Below are 22,848 nucleotides of genomic sequence, written 5' to 3'. Positions count from 1 at the left end.
TGGAAGGATGTTCAAGGGAAGGAGACAAACCGAGAAAAACCTTACTGGCGAGAGCTGTGCTAACGCTGGCGCAGCAGACGATGCTAGTGCAGCCCTGAACCCGGCGCTTGTCGCCCTGCTCGAACAGCACAGAACAGCCATAGCCGCAGATTTTAAGACTACATCGGATGTGATTAACGGTAAGTTGGACAAGATTCAAGCGGAAGTTGCAAATCAAGAACTACGTATTGGTGAGCTTGAATCAAACGCAGTTGATGTTGTTCAGCATTTAGCAGCGCTCGAAGCTAAGTATGATTCACTACAGGAGGAAAACAAACTTTTCAAAACTAAACTTTCTGACCTGGAGAGTAGAAGCAGAAGGCAGAACATTCGTCTGGTGGGTTTGCCGGAATCGGTGGAGCCGGGTCCTTGGCCAACTGAGTTCTTTTCCCGGCTGCTGGTGGAGGTCTTCGGCGCACAAACTTTGCCATCCCCCCGGAGCTTGACAGAGCCCACCGTAGCCTTATGCCCAAACCGGGCCCTGATGGAAGTCATTATCCGCTTCCACCGCTTCCAGATTAAGGAGCTGCTGATGAGGGAAGCACGGAGACGCCGAGGGATGTTGGAGTACTGCGGACATAAACTCCAGTTTTATGAGGATTACAACGCCGACGTCCAGAAGCAGCGAGCCCAGTATAAGGATGTTATGGCCGAGTTATACTGGAGAGGCCTTTGTCCTTCCCTTCTCTTCCCCGCCAGGCTCCGCGTTACTCTTTCAGATGGGAAAATCCGGCGATTGGAGTCAGTTGAGGAGGCCTCTCGCTTCATTCAAACCATGGAAGAAAACCGAAGCTCTCCATCCTGAGTTGGACATTGTAGCCGGTTAGAGCACTCACCCTAATTTGCAACTATAACGGGTCGGACTAGCCTAAGTGGCGTCCTCGTTGTGACTGACATTATACAGCCGTGCTGTTGGCATAGCAATATATTCTTTGCTGTCCATTTTAAGGTAAAACTGGTTTGTTGTTTGGTTGATTTGTTTTTTGTTCTTTCTTCTTTCTCTTCTTCCTGGCCTGAAAACTGAGTCTCTGGCTCGAGTTTAGGGGCTACTGTTCAAGGGTGCAGGTATGATGCTAGTGGTACGGGGAGTTCTTGACTAATATGGGAAGAAAGCAGGGGCTTACGCGGTTGCTTTTTAATGCAACCTGCTGGGGGATATTGGTGGGTGGTATTGTTTTAGGGTTTTTTTTTTACACAGTGATATGTTATTGTATTGCATTTTCTTTCTGGGGTGGGGTTGGTTGTCATGGTTTTTTTTTTGTTTGTTTTGTTTTGGTCCCCTCCCTTCCCTCCTTGGGCAACTCTGTACATAAAAATGTGGGACTTCCTTGATGAGTGGTAATCTTACCTTTTTTAGCTGGAATGTGAGGGGGTTGAACCACCCAATAAAGCGAAAGAGAGTCTTATCACGTCTGAAGCAATTTAAGCCCGGGGTAGGTTTTTTGCAAGAGACTCACTTGCAGGATTCAGATCACTCACGCTTGGCAAAATGTTGGTCAGGACAGATGTTTCACTCTAATTTTAAAGCAAAGGCTAGGGGTACAGCTATTCTTATCGATCGGAACATCCCATTTGTTCCATCTAATCTTGTGTCAGACAAAAACGGACGGTTTATAATAGTGTCTGGCAAACTCTGCGACAGGTCTGTGACTTTGGCTAATCTTTATGCACCCAATTTTGATGATATGCAATTTTTTCAACGCCTGTTTTAAGGCTCTGAAGGCATTTCTGAGAGGAGAAATCATCTCAGTGGCAGCATTTAAAAGACAGTGTGCACAGCGGGAACAGAAGCTTATTTCAGACCAGATTTTAAACATCGACAGGCAGTACGCTCAGTCACCATCACCGGCGCTATACAAAGAACGCTTAAGTTTACAAACCAAACACAATCTACTTTCCACTCGACAAGTGGAAGGATGTCTGATTAGGAGCAAGAGCGATTTTTACGAACACGGTGGAAAGACCGGTAAGCTTTTGGCCACCCAACTGCGTGGTATTAGGGCTAAACAAATTATAACTGGCTTGAAGGCAGACGATGGAGTGGTGACTAGGGATCAGAAGGCTTATATACATCAGAATCTACTGTTAATGTAAAAGATTTACATGGTTTCTTTGACTCCATTGATATGCCCTCGCTTTCCCCAGAGCTCAGACAGACTCTGGAAGCCCCTATCTCAAAGCCGGAAATTCAGGCGGCAATAGCATCTATGAAATCTGGGAAATCTCCAGGCCCTGATGGATTTTCTGCAGACTTTTATAAAAAAAATTCTCGGACGATTTGGCCCCTTTCCTTTGCGAAGTTTTTACAGAGTCGCTAGACTCTGGGGCACTTCCTTCATCATGCTACCAGGCCTGTATCACAGTGTTACTTAAGAAGGGCAAGGACCCGACTGACTGTGCTTCCTATAGACCTATATCTCTGTTAAACATGGATGTTAAAATTCTGTCTAAGCTGCTGGCGCACAGGCTGGAAAAAATTCTTCCTGCTATAATATCTCCCGACCAAACTGGCTTTATAAAAAATCGGCACGCCTTCTTTAACATATGGCGACTTTTTAATATTATCTATGCCCCCAGCCATGTTGTGCCTGAATGCCTTATTGCTATGGACTCGGAAAAAGCATTTGATAGGGTGGAGTGGGAATATTTGTTTTTTACTTTAGAAAGGTTTGGAATGGGCCCCTTATTTTGCTCATGGATCAAACTTCTTTACGCAAGCCCCACAGCTTCAGTGGTAACTAACTGTCGCTACTCTGACCATTTTAGGCTCCACCATGGAGCGACACAGGGCTGCCCTTTAAGCCCTTTGCTTTTTGCCCTTGCAATTGAGCCATTAGCGATTGCAGTCCATGGTAGCGGGCACATAAAGGGCATATGGAGGGGGGGATTGAGCATAGAGTTTCACTGTATGCCGATGACCTTCTTCTATTTCTTTCCAACCCGCTTACCTCCTTACCCGCTGTACTTAATATACTGAATGCTTTTAGTCACCTCTCTGGACACAAAATTAATATAAATAAGAGTGAACTGTTTTTGATTAACGAGAGTGCTTGAAATCTGGATTTGGTAAATGTTCCCTTTAAAATAGTCACAGATCACTTTGATTACCTTGGGATATATGTCACAAAGCAATTTCATTGTTTGTTTAAAAGAATCTCCTCCCCATGCTGGAACAGTGCAAGCACATGCTGTCCAGATGGTCCCCATTATCCTTATCTTTAATAGGTAGGATTAACTCGGTGAAAATGATGCTACTTCCAAAATTCTTATATGTTTTTCAATGCCTCCCTATCCTGATTCCAAAATCATTTTTTTAAATCTCTAGACTCACTAATCACTTCATTTATTTGGAATGGTAAACCTCCCAAATTGAAGAAATCTATTCTTCAAAGGCCCAAGCCGGTTGGAGGTTTAGGCCTCCCTAATTTCCAGTACTATTATTGGGCCACCAATATCAGGTGTTTGTTGTATTGGAGACACTACCATCTCGAACCGTCACCACCAGTTTGGGTTGCCATGGAGTCATATTCAAGTGGGAAAATTTCTCTACTTGCGACTTTAGGTTCATCACTCCCTTTTGGCATTGCCTCTACCCAGTAACAATAGAGTTGTCCAGCAATCTCTTAGAATCTGGTCTCAGTTTAGGAAGAGTCTGGGTCTCCGGGCTTTCTCACTTCAAAGCCCAGTTGCAGCAAACCACCTATTTGTTCCCTCAATGGCAGATAATGCTTTTCATATCTGGCATAAAAAGGGCCTAAAATCCTTTGCAGACTTATATGAAGATGGACAATTTGTAAGTTTCTCTCAAATATCCACCAAATTTGGCATAGCTGCAACTCAGTTTTTTCGGTTCTTACAGGCCAGACACTATATGCAGAGTGTGACAGCAGAATTCCCCCAAATGCCTCCACACAATCCAGTAGATGATTTTTTAATGGTAAACCCAACCTCAAGGGGCATAATATCAGCCTTGTACAGCTCAATTTCCAATTTACAAGGCTCTTCAGTAGCTGCTATTAAATCTAAATGGGAAAAGGACCTTACCTTTCATATTACGGATGAACTGTGGGACTCTATCCTTGGCCAGGTTCACAATATATCAATGTGTGCTCGACATACACTTATCCAATTTAAGATTCATCGGGGGCATTGGTCCAGGGATAGACTGGCACACATATACCCAGGGGTGGACCCAGCCTGTATAAGGTGTGGGGGTGCTCCTGGTACATTGTTTCATATGTACTGGTCCTGCCCTTCTTTGTCCACCTTTTGGAAATCTGTTTTCCATACCATGTCTGAAGTCCTGCTGCATCAAATTGAACCAGAGCCACTCTGTGCTATGTTTGGTCCGGTCCAGAATCTGAATCTGTCCAACTCCAGACTCAGAACATGAAACTTTTCATTATTGTTGGCCAGGCGAGCTATACTGCTTAAGTGGAAAGACTCTTCTCCCCGCTCACACACACAATGGCTAAAAGATATAATGTCTTGTATGGATTTAGAAAAAATTTGATATACAGTTCGTGGGTCAAAAATAAATTTTATAAACTGTGGTCTTCCTTTCTGGACTTCTTTGAAAGGCCCACAACTACTGTTACTGAGTAGTCCAAGGAACCCCCCCCCCCCCCTCCCCCGTCTTGTTTTTTTTTCTTTTCTTTTATGAGTCTGTTTGTTGTTTTTTGCTTTTGTTTGTTTTTTTCTGTTTGTTTTTTGGTTTGTTTTTTGGTTTAGTTGGGCAGCAGGCTGCCAATTATTTGTTGTTTTAAGGGTTAGGGTGGGAACAAGATTGAAATTTTGGAATATTCTGAAGCATTTTGTGTTATTGTATACATTGTATTGGAACCTTTGTCTAATAAAAAGACCTTTGAAAGAAGAATACATTACACTAAGTGTGCATTTATGTCTCATAGTGATGCATTGTACATACTAGGAATACACTGCTGCTGCTTAGTGTAGTCTAGACCGCAGTCAGCTCCTCGACTAGATGGATGAGGTCCCAATGATACCGAGATTTTTCATTTTGATCATTTAGAGACAAAAAACCTCCACGAGGGTTGCATATTTTCTGGTTCATGCCCCAAGTCACGCACATATAAAATTATAATAAATAAGATGTAATGTTAATGGAACACCTTGAAAACCCATCAAATGTCAATGAGAAAGAAATCATGCTGGAACAAAAAGATGTCACAGCGTTAGACAGAAATGAAAACGATCATCCTACATCCCAAAAATCAAAGTAAAAAAATTACTATTAAATTTTACTTGATAACTAAATCAAAACTAATGCACGAGGACAAAAACGATGGTTGACTGCATTGACACTTTTATTAGCAAATAAAAAAACAAAAACAATCATTTTCACTTAGTTATTGGATGTGTATATGATCTGTTTTAATAAGTTATTTATTTTCATACTGTAAAATAGCCTAAAAAACATACTAAGCATTCTAACTTTGTGTTATTCAGTCAGTCCCATACATGAACATGGACACACACTTGATCTTGTTTTATCTCATGGTTTTTCTGTTTGTTTCTGTTTTTAACGTAGAGATTTGTGATGCTGTGTTTTCTGACCACAGTCCTGTGATGCTTCAAGTTCCTCTTGTCTGTACCTCAGTTAAACCGCGCTGCTGCTCGCCGCTGTCGTATTTTTGACCCACTGCTGAGCAGTTTTTAACAGTTTTTAACCAGAACTGTAAAGTCCCAGAGTTTTTGTGCAGCCAGACTGAGGAACTGAGCTCATGGTTTTATTTCAACTACCAGATTGCTTTGGACACTGTGGCTCCGTTAAGAACCAGGCAGCCTAAAACGAAATCTGACCCCTGGCTGAAGGCTGTCAGACGCAAGTGCTGTCGAGCTGAGTGTGAATGGAAACAAGCTACAAGTGTCATTCCAGATGCTAAAGCCCTGTTGTATGGAACGCCAGGACTGCCATAATGAATTAATTAAATACACCATTAAATAATTAATTAAATGTGGCAATAATTAATTAAAATTGGCAATAATTAATTAAATAAATAGTTATGACACATTTAATTAATTATTTATGTATTTCACATTTTAATTAATTATTGACACATTTAATTAATTAATTATTGACACATTTAATTAATTATTTAATGATATATTTATTTATTTCATTTTGGCAGTCCTGGTGCCTGGCTCTCATCATGAAATAATTTTATCTGTCAGCCTCACCCATCACAGCAAGGAGGCGGGGTTAACGCTCTCCCTGTAGCTTGTCTGACATCTGATTGGTTAAACTGTAAAGCAAGTCCACACAGATCGATCCCTGATAATAGATTGATGTCCGTCCATCCATCCATCCATTCGCTTCCGCTTATCCTTTTCAGGGTCGCGGTGGGCACTGGAGCCTATCCCAGCTGTCATAGGGTGAGAGGCGGGGTACGCTCTGGACAGGTCGCCAGTCTGTCACAGAGCCAACACACAGGGACAGACAACCATTCGCACTCACATTCATTCACACATTCACACCTAGTGGCAATTTGGATTATCCAATTAACCTATCCCCACAAGCTGATGATTGATGTACTCCCATTAAATCTCACTCCGATCCTTTAGGTGGTGATATTCATTTTTTAACTTTGCTTGGATGCGCTATGCAGTTGGAAGCAAGAAGTTGCCGCCATAAAAATCAAGACACTTGACAATAGTTGTGTACCTCAATTGATACATTGCACGACGTGTACGAGAAATGTCAAAAAGCTGTCCGGAGCTGCTGAGAGAAGCAGCGAATTTAATTGAAGAAGCTCTGAGGACAAATTCCCCAACTCCGTCAGCTCAGACACAGCAGATACCTGCGGCACCATTACATACACCTGTCCAAAGTAAGTAACGTCAGCCACGTGTTATACTAATTGATGACTTAGCACACAGTTAAATCTTAGCAATTCATATGAGCATCTAAATTTCAGTGGGTGGGGGTTGTGCACCTAGGTTTATGTGTGGTAGTTAGCTAATTATGCTTTGTGTGTGACTCACTTTCGTTGTGTGTGGATGGGGCATGAAACTAGATAGTCAGTAAAACGCCCTTATTTTGCAGCACCATGCCTGGTGCTGATGTGTAGCGTTAGTGACGTTTAAAATGATGCTAAGCTGAAAGTTCAGACTGTTGTAGCTGACTGGTGGTCTGTTCCGCTGGGATATTTTCTTTGTGTTGCAGCCGAGCTAGCAAGGCTCTTTGCTCCGTATAATGGTGGGAGTAGAAGAAATATGATAAGACGGTCAGCACAGAGCCTAGTACCTAGAAGAAGCTACACACATACGTTCTGTTGCTTGGCTGATCACAAGGCTAACAAAGTTCCAAGCATTCAGCTTAAAGCAGACCTCCATGCTGCAGGACTTGGAGAGCAAAAAGTGACATTTTCAGGTAAGTCTGATAGTAGAAATTTACCAGAGCCCAGTTTTGATTGTGGTTCACTGTAGGGTTTTTTTGTTTGTTTTTTGTTTTTATAATTTTTACCGTGAATGTGATAAATATTTGGTCATTTTAATTTAAATTGGACTTAAATTTCAACTGTGTGATTGTTATTTTGTGGCTATTAGATAGTACTGGCTTGTTTTCAAATATGTGGGTGTTTGATTGAATGGAGATTATCTGTTTATTCTTTTAAATACAGGGAATGACAATGATCCCGAGACTGTAAGAACTAAACTGATGGAAGTGTTTCCAAAGCTCCAAGAAGGGGGAGGATCTGAGTTTCTAAAAATTACAGGATCTACTCGTAGTCGAAATCTTGCATTGCTTCAATGTCCCAGCACTGGATATACCATTGCGTATCTGAAAGACCCATCTGCAGTGATTGGGCAGGCTACAATCTACATCCGTCCACTTCAACAGGACTTACACTTTGATTGTGTACATAAATCTATATTGTCATCATTTCACACATAATAATATAAATAAATAGCATTGTGGAATTTACATTTATAAATGGATGTTTTTTATCTTTTAGGAGAGCTCAGGTCATGCCTCTGGTCCACTCATCTCCTGTATTACTTGTCAGAAGGAATTTTCCTTTTCTGAAATAAAAATGCACAGAGACAGCTGTGCTGGGTAAGTACTAACAAAGACATATGTGTACTACATATTCATTTTACATTAGGAAAATGAGAGAGTATGACAATGTCAATTTTGTTAACTTCAAGGACATCCACGCAGGAATCACATAGAGAACGAGAGGGAGGCCATGTTGAAGAAAATGATAGAGAGCCAGCCACAGTCAGTGAAAGTGTGCCAGTTAGGCCTGAAACATCAGAAACCTCAGCTCAAAGTGCAGTAGTAACCGGTACTGAGGAATTTGTTCACAAAGAACCTGACAATGGTTTGTGTAAACACATAGAGCTGCTATAAGTTTGCAAACAACTTACATTCATTCAGTAATAAAATATTACCTTTAATAAAATTACTTTAAAATAAATAGTACTGCATGTAATCAACAATATAATTCATGACTATTAATGTTAAAATACTTTCTTGGGTTCTTAATGTTGTTTGGAAACCCTGAAAGTGATGCTCGGGTAACTGAAACCAGGAATCAAACCTCATTCTGTGCAGAAATGGAATATTTAGAATATTTCTGGTAATATGTATTAGAAGATTGATTGGGTGAATGCGACTGTAGTATAAAGGCCTTTTAGTGTTCGTGGTAAAACACTATATAGGTACTAGGCCATTTGCCTTTTGGTGCTGCACTGAATGACATTTTTCAGGTGTTCTTCATCTTTGACTGTAAAGGAATGCATATCTGCATGTAACATGTTAAGACGGTTTTTTCTATGTGTAATTGTTTCATTTATTTTTGCGGTCTAGATTGGGTGGTGATTAAAGATCCAGCTCATGCTGCCAAAGTTTTCAGAGAAAATCTACTTCGGGAACATGCATCTGGGACACCACTTCAGCTGAGGATGGATGTGAGGGACTCTGAGGAGGACAGAGACCGGGCACTTCTCTCATTCTATAAACAGCAACAAGAATGGGCATGTCCACTTCATTGTACCCTTGATGGTTAGTAATATATATATATATATATATATATATATATATATATATATATATATATATATATATATATATATATATATATATATATATATTTTTTTTTTTTTTTATTTTTTTTTTTTTTGGCCTGTCCCGTTTGGCTCTTTTGCCCTCAGAATTGTTGTCTAAAGGCAAAGAAGGATGCCCAACGGATTTACTTTACCAAACTGACCATCCCAGCCTTGCCGTAATGGTCCATTTGATTCACCTTTTATTGTTTATTTTATTTTCACTTACTGAATACGGGACAGACTTGACTGGGGGAAAGAAGAGGAGAAAGAAAGAGGGAAAGAGAAACAGCTGAGAAGAGGGACGGGGGAGAAGGGCAAAAGACAAAAACCAACAGAACGGGCAGAGAAAAAAAAATGCATATATCAATCACCTGGGTCACCTGCTGAGAAAGAAAAAAGAAAGCAAGCAGAAGAGAACAAGAGTAATAGAATAAACAACATCACAATGATATATGGGAATATGACAGTAAATACTAAATGTTAAACATTATTGTGCAGCACATAAGATCAACAGAACACAGTGTGCTTTGAGGTAGGAGCCAAAAAGGGTGTAGTTTGTGGGTGTGATCACCTGTGTGTACACCTGTGAGCATGGACGCGCTTGTTTTTTGTTTTTTAAAAGGTTCCTTCATGTAATAATCTGCTAGAGGGTGTGGGGGGGCCACAGCCCCGTCCTCCAGGGCATGAAGCAGGTGTGGAGGAGATCAAAACTCCAGACATCCAGAGGCCCCCAGAACACAAGAGACCAAGGAAGACCAACAGAGGGGCAGCTGCGCCACTGTCCCGGAAAGAGCTGAGGAGAGTCCCAGATGAGGGCTCACTCAGCAGCCGCGGAGCAGAAGCCAGGGGGAGTTGCAGTGACGCGCCCGTGAGCTCCGCCGGCAGCCAGCTGCGCCTGAGTGACCGAGCCCCAGGCCGAGAGGCCGGGGGCACCCCACCTCCGAAGTGGCCCGAGCGAGCCCCAGGCTCCAGGCCCCGATAAGCGGCCGCCAAGGAGTGAGCTGGTGTGTACCTGGACGCCCATCCCCGGACACAAAGAACCACCAACGCACCGATGTCTGAGGGGGTCCGCCACTGGCAGGGGAAGTGGTGGTAGGGGGAGATAGGCCTCCAAACCTTGGAGGGCCTGAGATGTCCCCAGAGAGGTGGTGCCTGACACCCAACCTGACATATAGACACAGACATACAGGCACACACAGATACAAACATCCATTCCCACCCTCATGCTCTCATATGCACTTACTCCACACTCAACCAACGTGGAGACAGACATAAAGAGACGTTGTACACACGATCACACTCCCCAAGCGTACTCTACAAACCGGGTCTAGGTGCCCCCGCCCCTGGAGGGGGGAACTGCACCCAGACCCAGGTGGTGTTTCCCTTTTCCCTGCGGTGGGGGGAGGCAGACCGCCCCGACTCCGCAGCAGCAGGAAGGCTCCACACTCCAGACCGCAGTCGGACGGCCAACTCCTCCTCCTAGCCCCCCTGCTCCAGCAGGTCGCAGAGAATGGGGGTGAGAGAAGACTCCAAACCTCCCTCCACCCGCTCATTGTAGTGTTGATGCATGATGGTTTTAAGGTGCATTTAAAACCCAGGAGGGCATGGAGCTACCTGCCAGAGAGCAGCAGGTAAGCGCATGGTCCCTCCTGCTAGCCCTCAATGTCTACGTGTATTTAACCTTGAGAGGTGGGCAACGACGCCAGGGGTGGGGTGTACACCCTGATGGTACTTTGGATTCCGTGTATCGTGCCCACCCCCAAGATCCTATATGTATGTGTAATGAGAGTGTGAGTAATGTGAATGTCTAAGTTGTGGGATAAAATTGAGGCAGAGGCAGCCAGAAGGGGACAGAGGGGGGGGGGGTAGCCTCCTCTGCACCCTGGTGACATACCCCTACTCCAAGGCCCTGCATGTGTGGGTGGTTGTGGTGGAGCGGGAAGAGGGAGGCAGCTGGACATAGGGGGGGAAGGAAGGGAGGGGCAAGTGACCCCTCCCTGGGGTCAGCTCCCCCGCTGACCCCAGTAGGCACCCCCACACTCCGCGACCCACCAGGGAAAGGGGGCCCAGGCCCATCCAGACCGGGGCCCAGTGCAGCAGCGCCGCCCGGCCCCACAGAGCCCGGGACAGTCCACCCAACCCCACCACAGAGAAAACTGCACCCACCCCACCATCCACTCATCTTCCAGACTACATAAGACAATAAACACCCAGGCTGAGATCTTCCTCCACCTCTCCTGTATCTCCCCCTCCTGCAGAGGGAGCTCCTGAGGAGAGGAAAGCTCCTGCAAGATGTGACAATCTCCCCCACCAGTTGAAGAGCCCCCCAGGTGGCTCGATGCACCGGCGGCACCCTGCTCCAGGGCTGGGCCCCCATGCACCCACCCGCCCACAACCCCGGCAACACACCAACCAGGACCCAAGCCCCCGAGGCCCGGTCCGGGTCCCAGCCCAGAGACGGAGCGCCCCCAGAACCTCACGCCCATCCCGGACCCACCCAGGGGCAGCCAGGCTACCAGGTCAGTAACCCACGTCCGTCAGCACAGACCCTCCCCTAGCCCCGCTGCACGCAGCCGCGAGGAAACAGTCACCTGAGAGCCAACAGAGCCCCTAACCGGACATGACCGCTACCCCGGGTTGAGCCCCCCAAGGAAGATGCCTCCGGGGAACCCCCCGACGCCCTAAGCCTGTCCCTACCCCCACACCAATCACAACAGTGAAGGCGGGACCAAACTATGACCCCCCACCCCCACTAGGTGATGGAGCTGATCAAAGGAGCCCAGAGCAATTGATCTGATGTGGTGGCAGAGGCTGTATCAAGACTAATGTAATCTAATAGATAATTTCTATATTGGTTAGAATTAAGATTATTTTTATTTTTCCAGTTCATGAGGACTGTTTTCTTGGCTATGCATAGGGCAGTGAAAACCATATGGGCTATATTCTTTTCTGAAGTGACATTATCTAAGCTCCCCAACAAACACACTAAGGGGGAAGTTGGAATGTTACATTTCAGACACTTCGATAAGTCTTCACATATCTCGCGCCAAAACTTCTGAACTGGTGGACAGAACCAAAGAGCGTGGATATAATTGTCCAGTGAATTGGTTTGGCAGTGTGAGCAGTTGTTGGTAGACGTAAAGCCCATCTTGAACATCCGATGACCTGTATAGTGCACTCTATGTAATATTTTGTATTGAATTAATTGAAGACTGGGATTTCTAATTAGATGAAAGGTTTTTAAGCAAATCTGAGACCAGAAGTTTAGGTCTAAGTTAACTGATAAATCCGCTTCCCATTTTGCAATAGGAAGTGATATTGATTCATCTGTTTTAGAAAGCATTCTGTATATTTTGGATAGTAATTTGGGGGGTTTAAGAGTAAGAAATTGAACCACACTTGGTGGTGTTTGTAGTTCAACTTGACCCGGTTTAAATTTCTTTTTTACTATGGATTTAATTTGTTGATATTCTAAAAATCTTTTCTTGTTGATCCCATATTGTGTAACTAGTCCGTCAAATGAAATAAATTCTGTTCCTTCTAGTATATGTTCTAAATATTTGATTCCTTTATCACTCCAATCTGAAAAGTTTATCATATTATTGTTTTGTAATATGTCAGGGTTGTTCCAGATAGGTGTACGTTTGCATGGGATTAATGAAGACGCCGTCAATTTTAGAAACTCCCACCATGCTGTCAGAGAAGAGCTGATGTTGATGCTTTTAAAGCATTCATGTCGTTGGATGTTTGAGCTGATAAATGGTAGGTCTGAGATCTCTAGATTATTGCAGAGTGCTTGTTCTACATCTAGCCAAGGTTCATCTAAGAGGGTGTGTTTTAGCCATCCTGAGATAAACTGAAGCCTGTTGGCTAAGAAGTAGTGCTGAAAGTTAGGCAGTTCTAGTCCTCCTTTATCCTTGGTCTTTTGTAGTGTTTTTAAGCTTATACGTGGGGGTTTATTTTTCCAAAGGAATTTGGACATACATGAATCTAGAGATCTGAACCAATCTTGTGGCGGTTTAGTTGGGATCATTGAGAATAAATAATTTATTTTTGGTAAGACCATCATTTTTATAGCGGCAACCCTTCCCATGAGTGATATGGGTAGACATTTCCATCTAGCCAGATCATCTTCTACCTTCTTTAAAAGTGGGATATGGTTTAATTTAGTTAGATCTGCAAGCTTGGGAGAAACATTAATACCTAAATATTTTATATTTCCCGATTGCAGTGGTGTAGAAGAGGAATTATGGAAGGAGCAATTAATCGGTAGGACTGTAGATTTTGACCAGTTAATTGAGTAATCTGATATTCTTGCAAAAGAGTTTATCAATTCAATCACCCCAGAGATATTGGTTTGTGAATTTTGGAGAAAGAGTAACACATCATCCGCATAAAGGCTGATTTTATGTTCCACGTTCTTGCATTTTATGCCCTTAATTACTGAATTCTGTCTAATTGCTGCTGCTAGTGGTTCGATAAAAATTGCAAATAGTGAAGGGGAGAGTGGGCATCCCTGCCTGCTGCCCCTCAAGAGACAGAAGCTGGAGGATGTCTGGTCATTTGTTCTAACACAAGCTGTTGGGGAATTATATAATATTTTTAACCAGTTTATGAAAGAGGATCCAAAACCAAATTTGTGTAAAGTTGCAAATAGAAATTTCCAGTTAACTCTGTCAAATGCTTTTTCTGCGTCTAAAGAGAATATTGTAGTTTCTAGGTTTTTACTGTATGAGTAGTCTATCAAATTAAGTAATCTACATGTATTTGTTGATGAGTGCCTACCTTTTATGAAACCAGTTTGGTCAGGATGAATTAAGAGGGGGGTTATTTTCTCCAGTCTCTTTGAGAGAGCTTTGCAGATTATTTTAAGGTCTACATTTATAAGGGATATTGGACAAAAAAAAAGTAATAGAAATATATTGTGTTAAATAAATTTAATTAGTTAAATGTCTTTTAATGGAGTTGTCTTAGTGGCTTACTGATTTCATGTGGCTGAAATGCATCATACGATGAGCTCCGTTGGCCAATCATGCTAACTACAATGACAGTTATAGTGTTTTTACTCTATCACACAGAAGTAGCCCTGTTACAGTGAAAAACTGAATTGAATATTAAATAAATTTAATTTGTTACAGGTTAATAAGTTTGTTGTGAATGGGCCCAGTGGTCCTAAATAATATACCTTACCACTATTAATATAAATGTGTATTGTACAATACTCCTCTTTTTTTGTTTTCTGGCAGGGTCAGAATTCTAGGATTCCAACCAAAATAATATTGCTTTCTCTTTAAAAAAAAAAAACAATAAATAAACAATGTTTTTAATTAAATAGGTTTGGCAATAATACTCAGCAATTTTTTTTGTACAGTGTAATCATCTGTATTTTATTCCAGGTGATGCTGCTGTTGGACAAGGGGTGATGCGGTACTTTGTGACAACAATAATATCCAAACTCCAGTTTGGATTCAGAGTAGATCTTGGTAAGTGTACCACTATTTTCATATGCTTTTGTTGTGGAATTTTTCCATTTAAATAAAGCCTGCAGACGAGCGGTAGCTAACATTCTTTAATCCAAACACACAAAGAACAGACAACCAAGCTTGGTGGAGCCTGCATGTCCGCGGGACAGACGGTCAGCAGAGTCTCTCTGAGCCCAGCATGGCTCTCAGTTAAATACCTTCTCCAGGAACAAAAGGCAGTACACACTGTTTCACACCTTAAGGTTCACACTCCCTTGCTACCTCCCAGAGTCCTCGAAGAGACAAAAGACTCTTCCTGTGAAGTCGTCTGCTCCCCTAACTTCCTTACCTAGACCCCCATCATTTGTCTTGCTGTATGAGTGTGAGACTTGTTAAAATCCAGTGGCACCAAGGCATTATACGATAAAATAATGTGATTAATACATAAGTAAAATAAATTCCTATACACGGTATTTCACCACTTTTAAATGTATTTTACTCTTATGTGGTGTTTGTGTCTGGATTTTTTTTTTTTTTAAATTAACTAAAGGATAATATTGGTATATATTATCATAATTACCTTACTCTCCTTGTTTTAAAGCTTGTGATAATTTTGAAAATTCAGTTTTACATAAAGCACTGGCAAATTTAAAAAAGTAAAATAAAGAAAACCCTGCTTTCTTGGTACTTCTAGGAGGAATGGGTCGAACACTGCTATTTGAGGGTGAACCGGACCATCTGGTCCCAGCAACATCAGAGGTACTTATCGAGAGCAGCCTCTTCCGGGTTGCAGGAAGGATGTTGGCCCACACCTTTTTGCATGATGGTCCCCGTGTCACAGGATTAAGTCCTGCAATAATTCACGTGCTGTTCAATGGTGACCCGGAATTGGCAACAATTGTTATAGAAGACTGTCCTGATCTGCACATCCGGAGTATCATACAAATGGTATGTAAAATTAAAAAAATAATTGAATTACAATTAGTGTGTGGACTACCATAATAACTTGTTTAATCTTAATTTTAGCTTGAACTCGAAGAACTTACTCAGGAACAGCAAGACACAGTCTCTGATCTTTCCCTGTCTTGGGATCTCCCAGCAGTAAATAAAACAAATAGGAGATGGCTGCATAACAAACTTCTAGTGCATGCGGTAGGTTCTTGCTGGTTAAGTATCAAAGACATTGTTGTAGTTGTTGAAATTAATAAGCAGACGGATTTGTATAGAGTAGCTTTTTCTTCAACACTGGCAGGCAATGGTCATGTTTCCTTCCCCCCCCTTTTTATTAGTGCCGAAATTAGTTTTGTAAATATTTGGTTTTTAAGCACTAAAATTTACCATTCTCCCAGTCAAGTTAAAATTCTTCTTCTTCTTAAATCATGCACATAGTTTTTCATAACCAAAAGCTGACCTTTTCCTTCATACCTGGAAGTGTTGGCACTCACACCCTAATTCCACAAATGCGCGCACACAAGATGAAACTTCAAACACAGAAATCCCGTTACAAAATATCTTCAGGCTGTAGTATACTGACAGCAGTTAAAAAATTTACTGTATGTTTGTGTTTTTAAAATTCCCTTCTTAAAATAAACACATTCCAAATCACTACTTGATTTAGAAAGGGAATCTGCCCACTCACCCATCAGTTATGCCTTCAGCAGAACAGTTATCTCAAGTCTGCATTACCACGTTTTGCACTTAAATAGGAATTAAAGACACATTGTAGTTAATGAAAAAGGTTACCTTAGCAATTTTTTTTATTTATTTTTTTTTACTGCAGAATGTGGTTTGATGTTGGGAAAATAACAAAGCCCCCATAAAAGATGTGTGTGTGAATTGAAAAGTACACTCAACAAAAATATAAACGCAACACCTTTGTTACTGCTCCCATTCCCCATGGGATGGACGTAGAGACCTAAAATTCATTCCAGATACACAATATAACCATCCCTCCCAAACAGTGGTCACAAATCAGTCCAAATGTGTGGTAGTGGGCACATCTGCTATATTGAGATAATCCATCCCACCTCACAGGTGTGCCACATCAGGATGCTGATCTGACATCATGAGTAGTGCACAGGTGTACCTCAGACTGCCCACAACAAAAGGCCACCCTGGAATGTGCAGTTTTTTGCGCTATTGGGGGTCTGGGGACCCAGAACCGGTCAGTATCTGGTGTGACCACCATTTGCCTCATGCAGTGCAACACGTCGTCGCATGGAGTCTATCAGATTGTCAATTGTGGCCTGTGGAATGTTGGTCCATTCCACTTCAATGGCTGTGCGAGGTTGTTGGATATTCGTGGGAACTGGTACACGCTGTCGTATACGCCGGTCAAGCAAATCCCGAACATGCTCAATGGGTGACATGTCCGGTGAGTATGCTGGCCATGCAAGAACTGGGACATTCTCAGCTGCCATCTGCCCTGAACAATGTGAACCATGATTCATCCGTGAAGCGCACACCTCTCCAACGTGCCAGACGCCATCGAATGTGAGCATTTGCCCACACAAGTCTGTTACGGCGACGAGCTGGAGTCAGGTCAAGACCCCGATGAGGACGACGGGCATGCAGTTGAGCGTCCCTGAGACGGTTTCTGACAGTTTGTGCAGAAATTGTTTGGTTGTGCAAACCAATTGTTCCAGCAGCTGTCTGGGTGGCTGGTCTCAGACGATCTTGGAGGTGAACCTGCTGGATGTGGAGGTCCTGGGCTGGTGTGGTTACACGAGGTCTGCGGTTGTGAGGCCGGTTGGATGTGCTGCCATATTCTCTGAAACGCCTGTGGAGACGGCTTATGGTTGAGAAATGAACATTCAATGCACGGGCGACAGATCTGGTTGACATTCCTGCTGTCAGCATGCCAATTGCACGCTCCCTCATTGCTTGTGGCATCTGTGGCATTTTGCTGTGAGACAAAACTGCACATTCCAGGGTGGCCTTTTGTTGTGGGCAGTCTGAGGTACACCTGTGCACTACTCATGATGTCAGATCAGCATCCTGATGTGGCACACCTGTGAGGTGGGATGGATTATCTCAATATAGCAGATGTGCCCACTACCACACATTTGGACTGATTTGTGACCACTGTTTGGGAGGGATGGTTATATTGTGTATCTGGAATGAATTTTAGGTCTCTACGTCCATCCCATGGGGAATGGGAGCAGTAACAAAGGTGTTGCGTTTATATTTTTGTTGAGTGTATATTACTGTAAACTGTGCAAATTTATTATATTTGTCTTTGGTGTATACAGTCTACTACAGTGTAAATAGATATGGCAAAGCACGTCAGTGTGTCTTCATGTAAATTTCCTCTACCGTGCCAACTTGTGTAGAATTCAGGAGGATATTTGTTCTTATACTATGGCTTGTGTCTCTCTGCCTGGAAGGTTATTGGGAGAACCATGCGCCAACTCAAACAGCAGAGAAAGGGAATCAAGGATGTCATGGTATGGCCCCTGCTAACGAGTAGGCCAGATGTTGTCCCGCTTCTTCTCCCACGAATGGCAGAAATGCAGTTCACACCACAGGTAAACCAGTTCTTTCTCATCACTGATAAGAGCGGTCCCCAACCTTTTTTGCACCATGGAATGGTTTATGTCCGACAGTATTTTTAGAGACCAGCCTTAAATCTGTAGTGGATTAATACAACAAAATAAAACCAGTACCGCTAACAAAAAAAGATGTATTCATAGCACACGGGTAAAGAACCAAGGAAACAGAGTTAACGATAAAAACCCTGAAAACCATAAATTTCACACCTGAGCATCAACTCTCACAGCCCCTGTACCTGATGACTCACCGACCGTTCCGTGGCCCAGGGGTTGGGGACCACTGATTTATGAGACCTTATTTATAAATGTATTTGGCGAACTTTCCATGATATAATATACTGAAATTGTTGTTTCCTATTAATAAAAATGATAAAATATATATTCTTTTCACCAGTACTGTAGACTAAGTTGTCCTCTTCCATGTTCTATCAGATGGTAATAGACAAAATCACATGGGCAGCTCAGGATAGTGATGAAGATGAGGAATTTGATGTTGAGTCCATGTGCCGCATCACTGGATTTCTACGGATCTTCATTGAAACCGGTATAGGCACCTTTTTTTTTTTTTTAAATAAAGCTATTGCTCATATTGCAAATGCTTGATAATAAGCATTGAAAGTTATAATGTATGAAATTCACAATTTCACTGTATATTCTCTGCAGCATGATGAACAATTAACTAAATGTTTTCTTAACTCCATTTCTGACTTTCTGGCTGGCCCAACTGATGAAATTCTGGGTTGGCTGGGAGATGCTTCCTCCTGAGCTCACTAACAGATCACTTATTCATAAATTTCAATAACAGGCTTATTATACTCACCAGGGACACGCACACCTCTTGCATTCAGAAATCCATGCATTAGCTTGTAGCCGGTGTTTGGATGGCTTCTGTGGACTTCACTTACAATACGATCCAACTCCTCATCAGTAACAGATGAATAGAGGTCTGTCTTTCTACACAGATGAAAAACACTGAGTAATGTTGGAGTTTACGAAATATTATCTTAGACTGGTCGACAATCAGGTCTATAAGTGATGACGTGATGAATCCTGCTTCCACGCTCAAACTGATCTGTGTTTTTTAAGGCTGTTGTGCTTTTAACACGTTTTAATGCTTTGCATCTTGGTCTATCTAATCTCAACAAGCCCCTAAAAACAGTCAGTGATCACTGTCGGCCTCTCTAGGGTTTCATTACCACTGTTGATTTTAAAACTCAGTTTTTAAAACCTGGGTGTAACTGCAGCCCAGCCCATGCAGCAGTATATTAATGACTAACCTATATTAATGACTGGGTGGATTATCTCGATTGTTCTCCTGACTGAAGTTTTGTCCATTTACAGCAGGGGTCTCGAAGTCCGGGCCTTGAGGGCCGATGTCCTGCAGGTTTTAAATGTGTCCTTGAGTAGTGATGTGCGGATCGATCCTGAAATATCGATTCCTCCGATACCAATCATTTATGTTCTAGAATCGATTCTCACATTAAAATATCGATATTTTAGTAATTTAGAGTAAATTTGTAGTTTATCATTAACAGGAACACAGTGGAAAGAAACTATAACATTCGGATTGCCTACATTCAAAGGAACTACTTCCTCTTCCGCCTTTCATAGTCATGTGCGAAATACAGCTGTATAAATGTCTCGCAGCCCCTTGGCGTGCGCACTCACAACAATGGCTGAGCGTAATTGTGCGGATGTATTTTACCTCCACAAACAGCTGAGCCGTGGTTTGCAATAAATGTGGCAAAAAAAGTGAGGTGTTGTGGCCATACTTGCCAATCTTGAGACCTCAGAATTAGGGAGACATTCAAAAGGGCTGTTTGGGCGGATAAATATATTTTACAGGGTTTATTTATCGGATAAAATACGTTAAATGTCACCGTTATTATTGGCCGGCCCGGAAACAGCGGGGGTGTCCAAATTCAGAGGCTGCTTCCACCTGAGGACCGGCCTTCGCGGTCTAAAGAAAGCCGGGTAGTACGTCACGAGCTCCCTCGGTGGAGTGAAACTCTGCCGTCTGCTCCTTGCTGTCTAAAATATAACCGGACACTGACGTAAACTCTGTTTAATCAGTTTTCTGTTTGACGTTTATTCAGCTGTGTGAAAACCCCGGAGGAACCCTCCCGAGGGAATAATAAAGTTTAATTTAATTTAATCTAATCTAATAACTTTAATCTCAGCCAAACCGATTTACTCACGAACAAATAAAACACTGAAAAAGCCAAACAAGAACATTTTTAAGTTATCAAAGTGACTTATATATCATGTTTAACCCGAGTGGTGAAAGACCGCGGGGGTTTGAAGACGATGTGTCGGTCGGCTCAGATATTTGAAGTTTACACAGCTACATTCTCACCTGAAAATATGTTAAAAGTTTTTTTGCGACCCAGAAAGAGAAATAAGAGTGATATTAAAACTAAGTCGCTGCCGTCATTGTTGGAAACTGGAATTGGCTGGGCCGCGCTATGAATTCTGCGATATGGTTTTTCAACTTTGTTGTCCGGGTGGAAAATCTGGAGAAAGGTGGGATTCTCCCGGAAAAATCGGGAGGGTTGGCATGTATGGTTGTGGCAACATCACTAACCTTGTCAAACACCTCAGAGTAAATCATATCACAAAATATGACGAGCGTATGTTGAGGCGAACTGAAGAGGAGGAGAGGGACAGGTGCTGCTAGGGTGAGAGTCTCTCACGGAGTCCTTTAGTCCTCCAGGCAGGCAAGGTGTTCAAATAGCACACAACTTTAGTTTTTTTATTTCTATATGATGAACTCTGCATTATTAAGTGATAAGAAGAAGGTATTCTGATGTCCTGTAATCATTATGACGCTATAATTTGAGATACAATAAATAAAATCCGTTTTGTACAAAGTATCGGTATCGGATCAGTATCGTCGATACCACCCTGAATATTACTTGGTATCGGATCGGAAAGGAAATCAGTGGTATCGCACATCACTATCCTTGAGCCAACACAGCTGATTTAAATGGCTAAATTACCTCCTCAACATGTCTTGAAGTTCTTCAGAGGCCTGGTAATGACCTAATTATTTGATACAGGTGTGTTGACCCAGGGTGAGATCTAAAACCTGCAGGACACCGGCCTTCGAGGCATGGAGTTCGAGACCCCTGATTTACAATCCTGCAATGCGATTGCATTTTGGCCCTAAACATCGAGAAAAGTTAGCGTGCTCCAGCTTCACTGTGTCTATGCTGTGTAGCTAGCGATCACATAGCACATCATTATATACCAGCTAGCCCAACTTCATTAACCCCACAAAACGTTTACTTTCCTGTCTTCATTTATGTGAAGTGATAGCAGAGCTGTACATCTTAATTTGATTTAGAAAATCTCTTGGTGTGAACATGCAATATTATACTTAGATGGAAACTAGCGAGCTAACTTCCTGCTAACTTCTAACTCCGTTAAATTTCATAAATTCTGTTTTCATGGATGCCTGGATATAGAGCTGGGCGATAGAACGATAACGATATGTATCGCGATATAACTTTTACTCGATAGAGAAATTAAACTATCGCGATAGGATGAACAAAGGATGAACTGAAGCTCTGCCATCACGTAATGTCGCATACTGCTGTTTCTGATGTCATTTAGATAGACTTCACCGCTCTTGTCCTCTTAAAAAAAAAAAAAAAAAAAGGTCAGCCAATCCAAATTAAGTAGCGCAGAGCCGAACCAATCACAGCCGCAGCGTCACGTCGCGTGACTTGTTATGTACAGCACAAGTGCCAAGCCGCACGTGTGTTTGTTTGGGAAGCAGCCAGCGGGTAATGGAGCCAGCGCGTAATGGAGGAAATGAGTGTGCCGACTAGAAAAATCAACCGAGCGTGACCGAAGAGAAAACAGATGATGGTTCCAACGCCGGAGAGATTGTCGAACGGAAGAGCCATAGAAGTTCCGTAGTGTGAAGGTATTTCGGCTATTTCAAGTCTGACAAAAAACAGAGTAGCGTGCACTGTAAATTGTGCCGAAAGCAAGTCTGGAAATACAATAAACTGGTACATGCGTCACACTGTGCGCCACGTTATTGTTTCGGTGAAATGCATTTCTACAATACTGTTACTGTTAATTCTACTCTCTGCAGTGTTTAAATGCTTACATATACACACAGTTAGTCCCTCCACACATACGACTCGGTTCTGCTTCTATGCCCCAGCTTTTACTTTTTCCCACCGAGGCTTCTAGACTTCTGATTGGCCAACATTTCTGCACGGTTAGGAATCTAGCTCCACCTGCTGCTTTGGCATGTTCATAGCAGCGTTTTCCTTCATTTCTGCCTTTATGTGTGTGAAAACGGAAAATCTCAGTTTTCAAAAATACCCGTGTACGTGTGGACGTAGCCTCAGTCTCTGACTGGAAGCGCTAATTCGTCATTCGGCTTTTGTCAGACTAAAGTAACTGTTAAAACTGTTTGAAAAGCTAAGCTATACAACAAGGAGAGATTGAGAATTTCCTTTTAGTTCTCAGTTTATTTGATATTGACAAAAGTTAGTCAGTTTTGTCTGTTCTTCTGTAAAACAAACTAAGATTTATTTTTAGAATTAATATTTTGTTTCTAAGTGGAATTGACAATTTAGTAGTCTGTTTCGTTTGTTCTATTTTGAAACTTAACCGCTTTAGCGGCTGCCTTTTGTGTAGTTTGTAATATTTGCCTTTATTTATCTGAAAAAGTCTCATGTTCCTTAAGTACATCTACCCTG

At 42.4% G+C, this 22,848-nt stretch overlaps 1 protein-coding gene across 1 annotated transcript; it reads left to right on the top strand.

Moving 5' to 3' along the window:
• Nucleotides 1-8,550: 8,550 nt before the first annotated feature.
• LOC146644347 (uncharacterized) lies at nt 8,551-18,795 on the top strand. Its single transcript, XM_085395418.1, has 8 exons — nt 8,551-8,572; nt 8,876-9,070; nt 14,511-14,597; nt 15,271-15,524; nt 15,603-15,728; nt 17,963-18,103; nt 18,560-18,671; nt 18,791-18,795. Exons 1-8 carry the CDS (start codon nt 8,551-8,553, stop codon nt 18,793-18,795), a joined length of 942 nt encoding a protein of 313 aa, XP_085251544.1.
• Nucleotides 18,796-22,848: the final 4,053 nt, after the last annotated feature.

Source organism: Rhamphochromis longiceps, linkage group LG22 (assembly GCF_057381845.1).
Source record: "Rhamphochromis longiceps isolate RC_006_pf linkage group LG22, R_longiceps_female_GT1.1, whole genome shotgun sequence".
In the NCBI taxonomy this organism is placed as follows: Eukaryota; Metazoa; Chordata; class Actinopteri; order Cichliformes; family Cichlidae; genus Rhamphochromis; species Rhamphochromis longiceps.
The sequence above is the reverse complement of the archived record's forward strand: the minus strand, read 5'-3'. Positions and strand labels throughout refer to the sequence as shown.

Excerpts from the sequence above, each read along its gene's own strand:
- LOC146644347 (XM_085395418.1), top strand. The coding sequence starts at position 8,551 with ATGTTGTTTGGAAACCCTGAAA. Across the intron at positions 8,573-8,875 it reads GTTGTTTGGAAACCCTGAAA|ATTGGGTGGTGATTAAAGAT; the intron begins GTGATGCTCGGG and ends TTTGCGGTCTAG. Across the intron at positions 15,729-17,962 it reads ACAAACTTCTAGTGCATGCG|GTTATTGGGAGAACCATGCG; the intron begins GTAGGTTCTTGC and ends TCTGCCTGGAAG.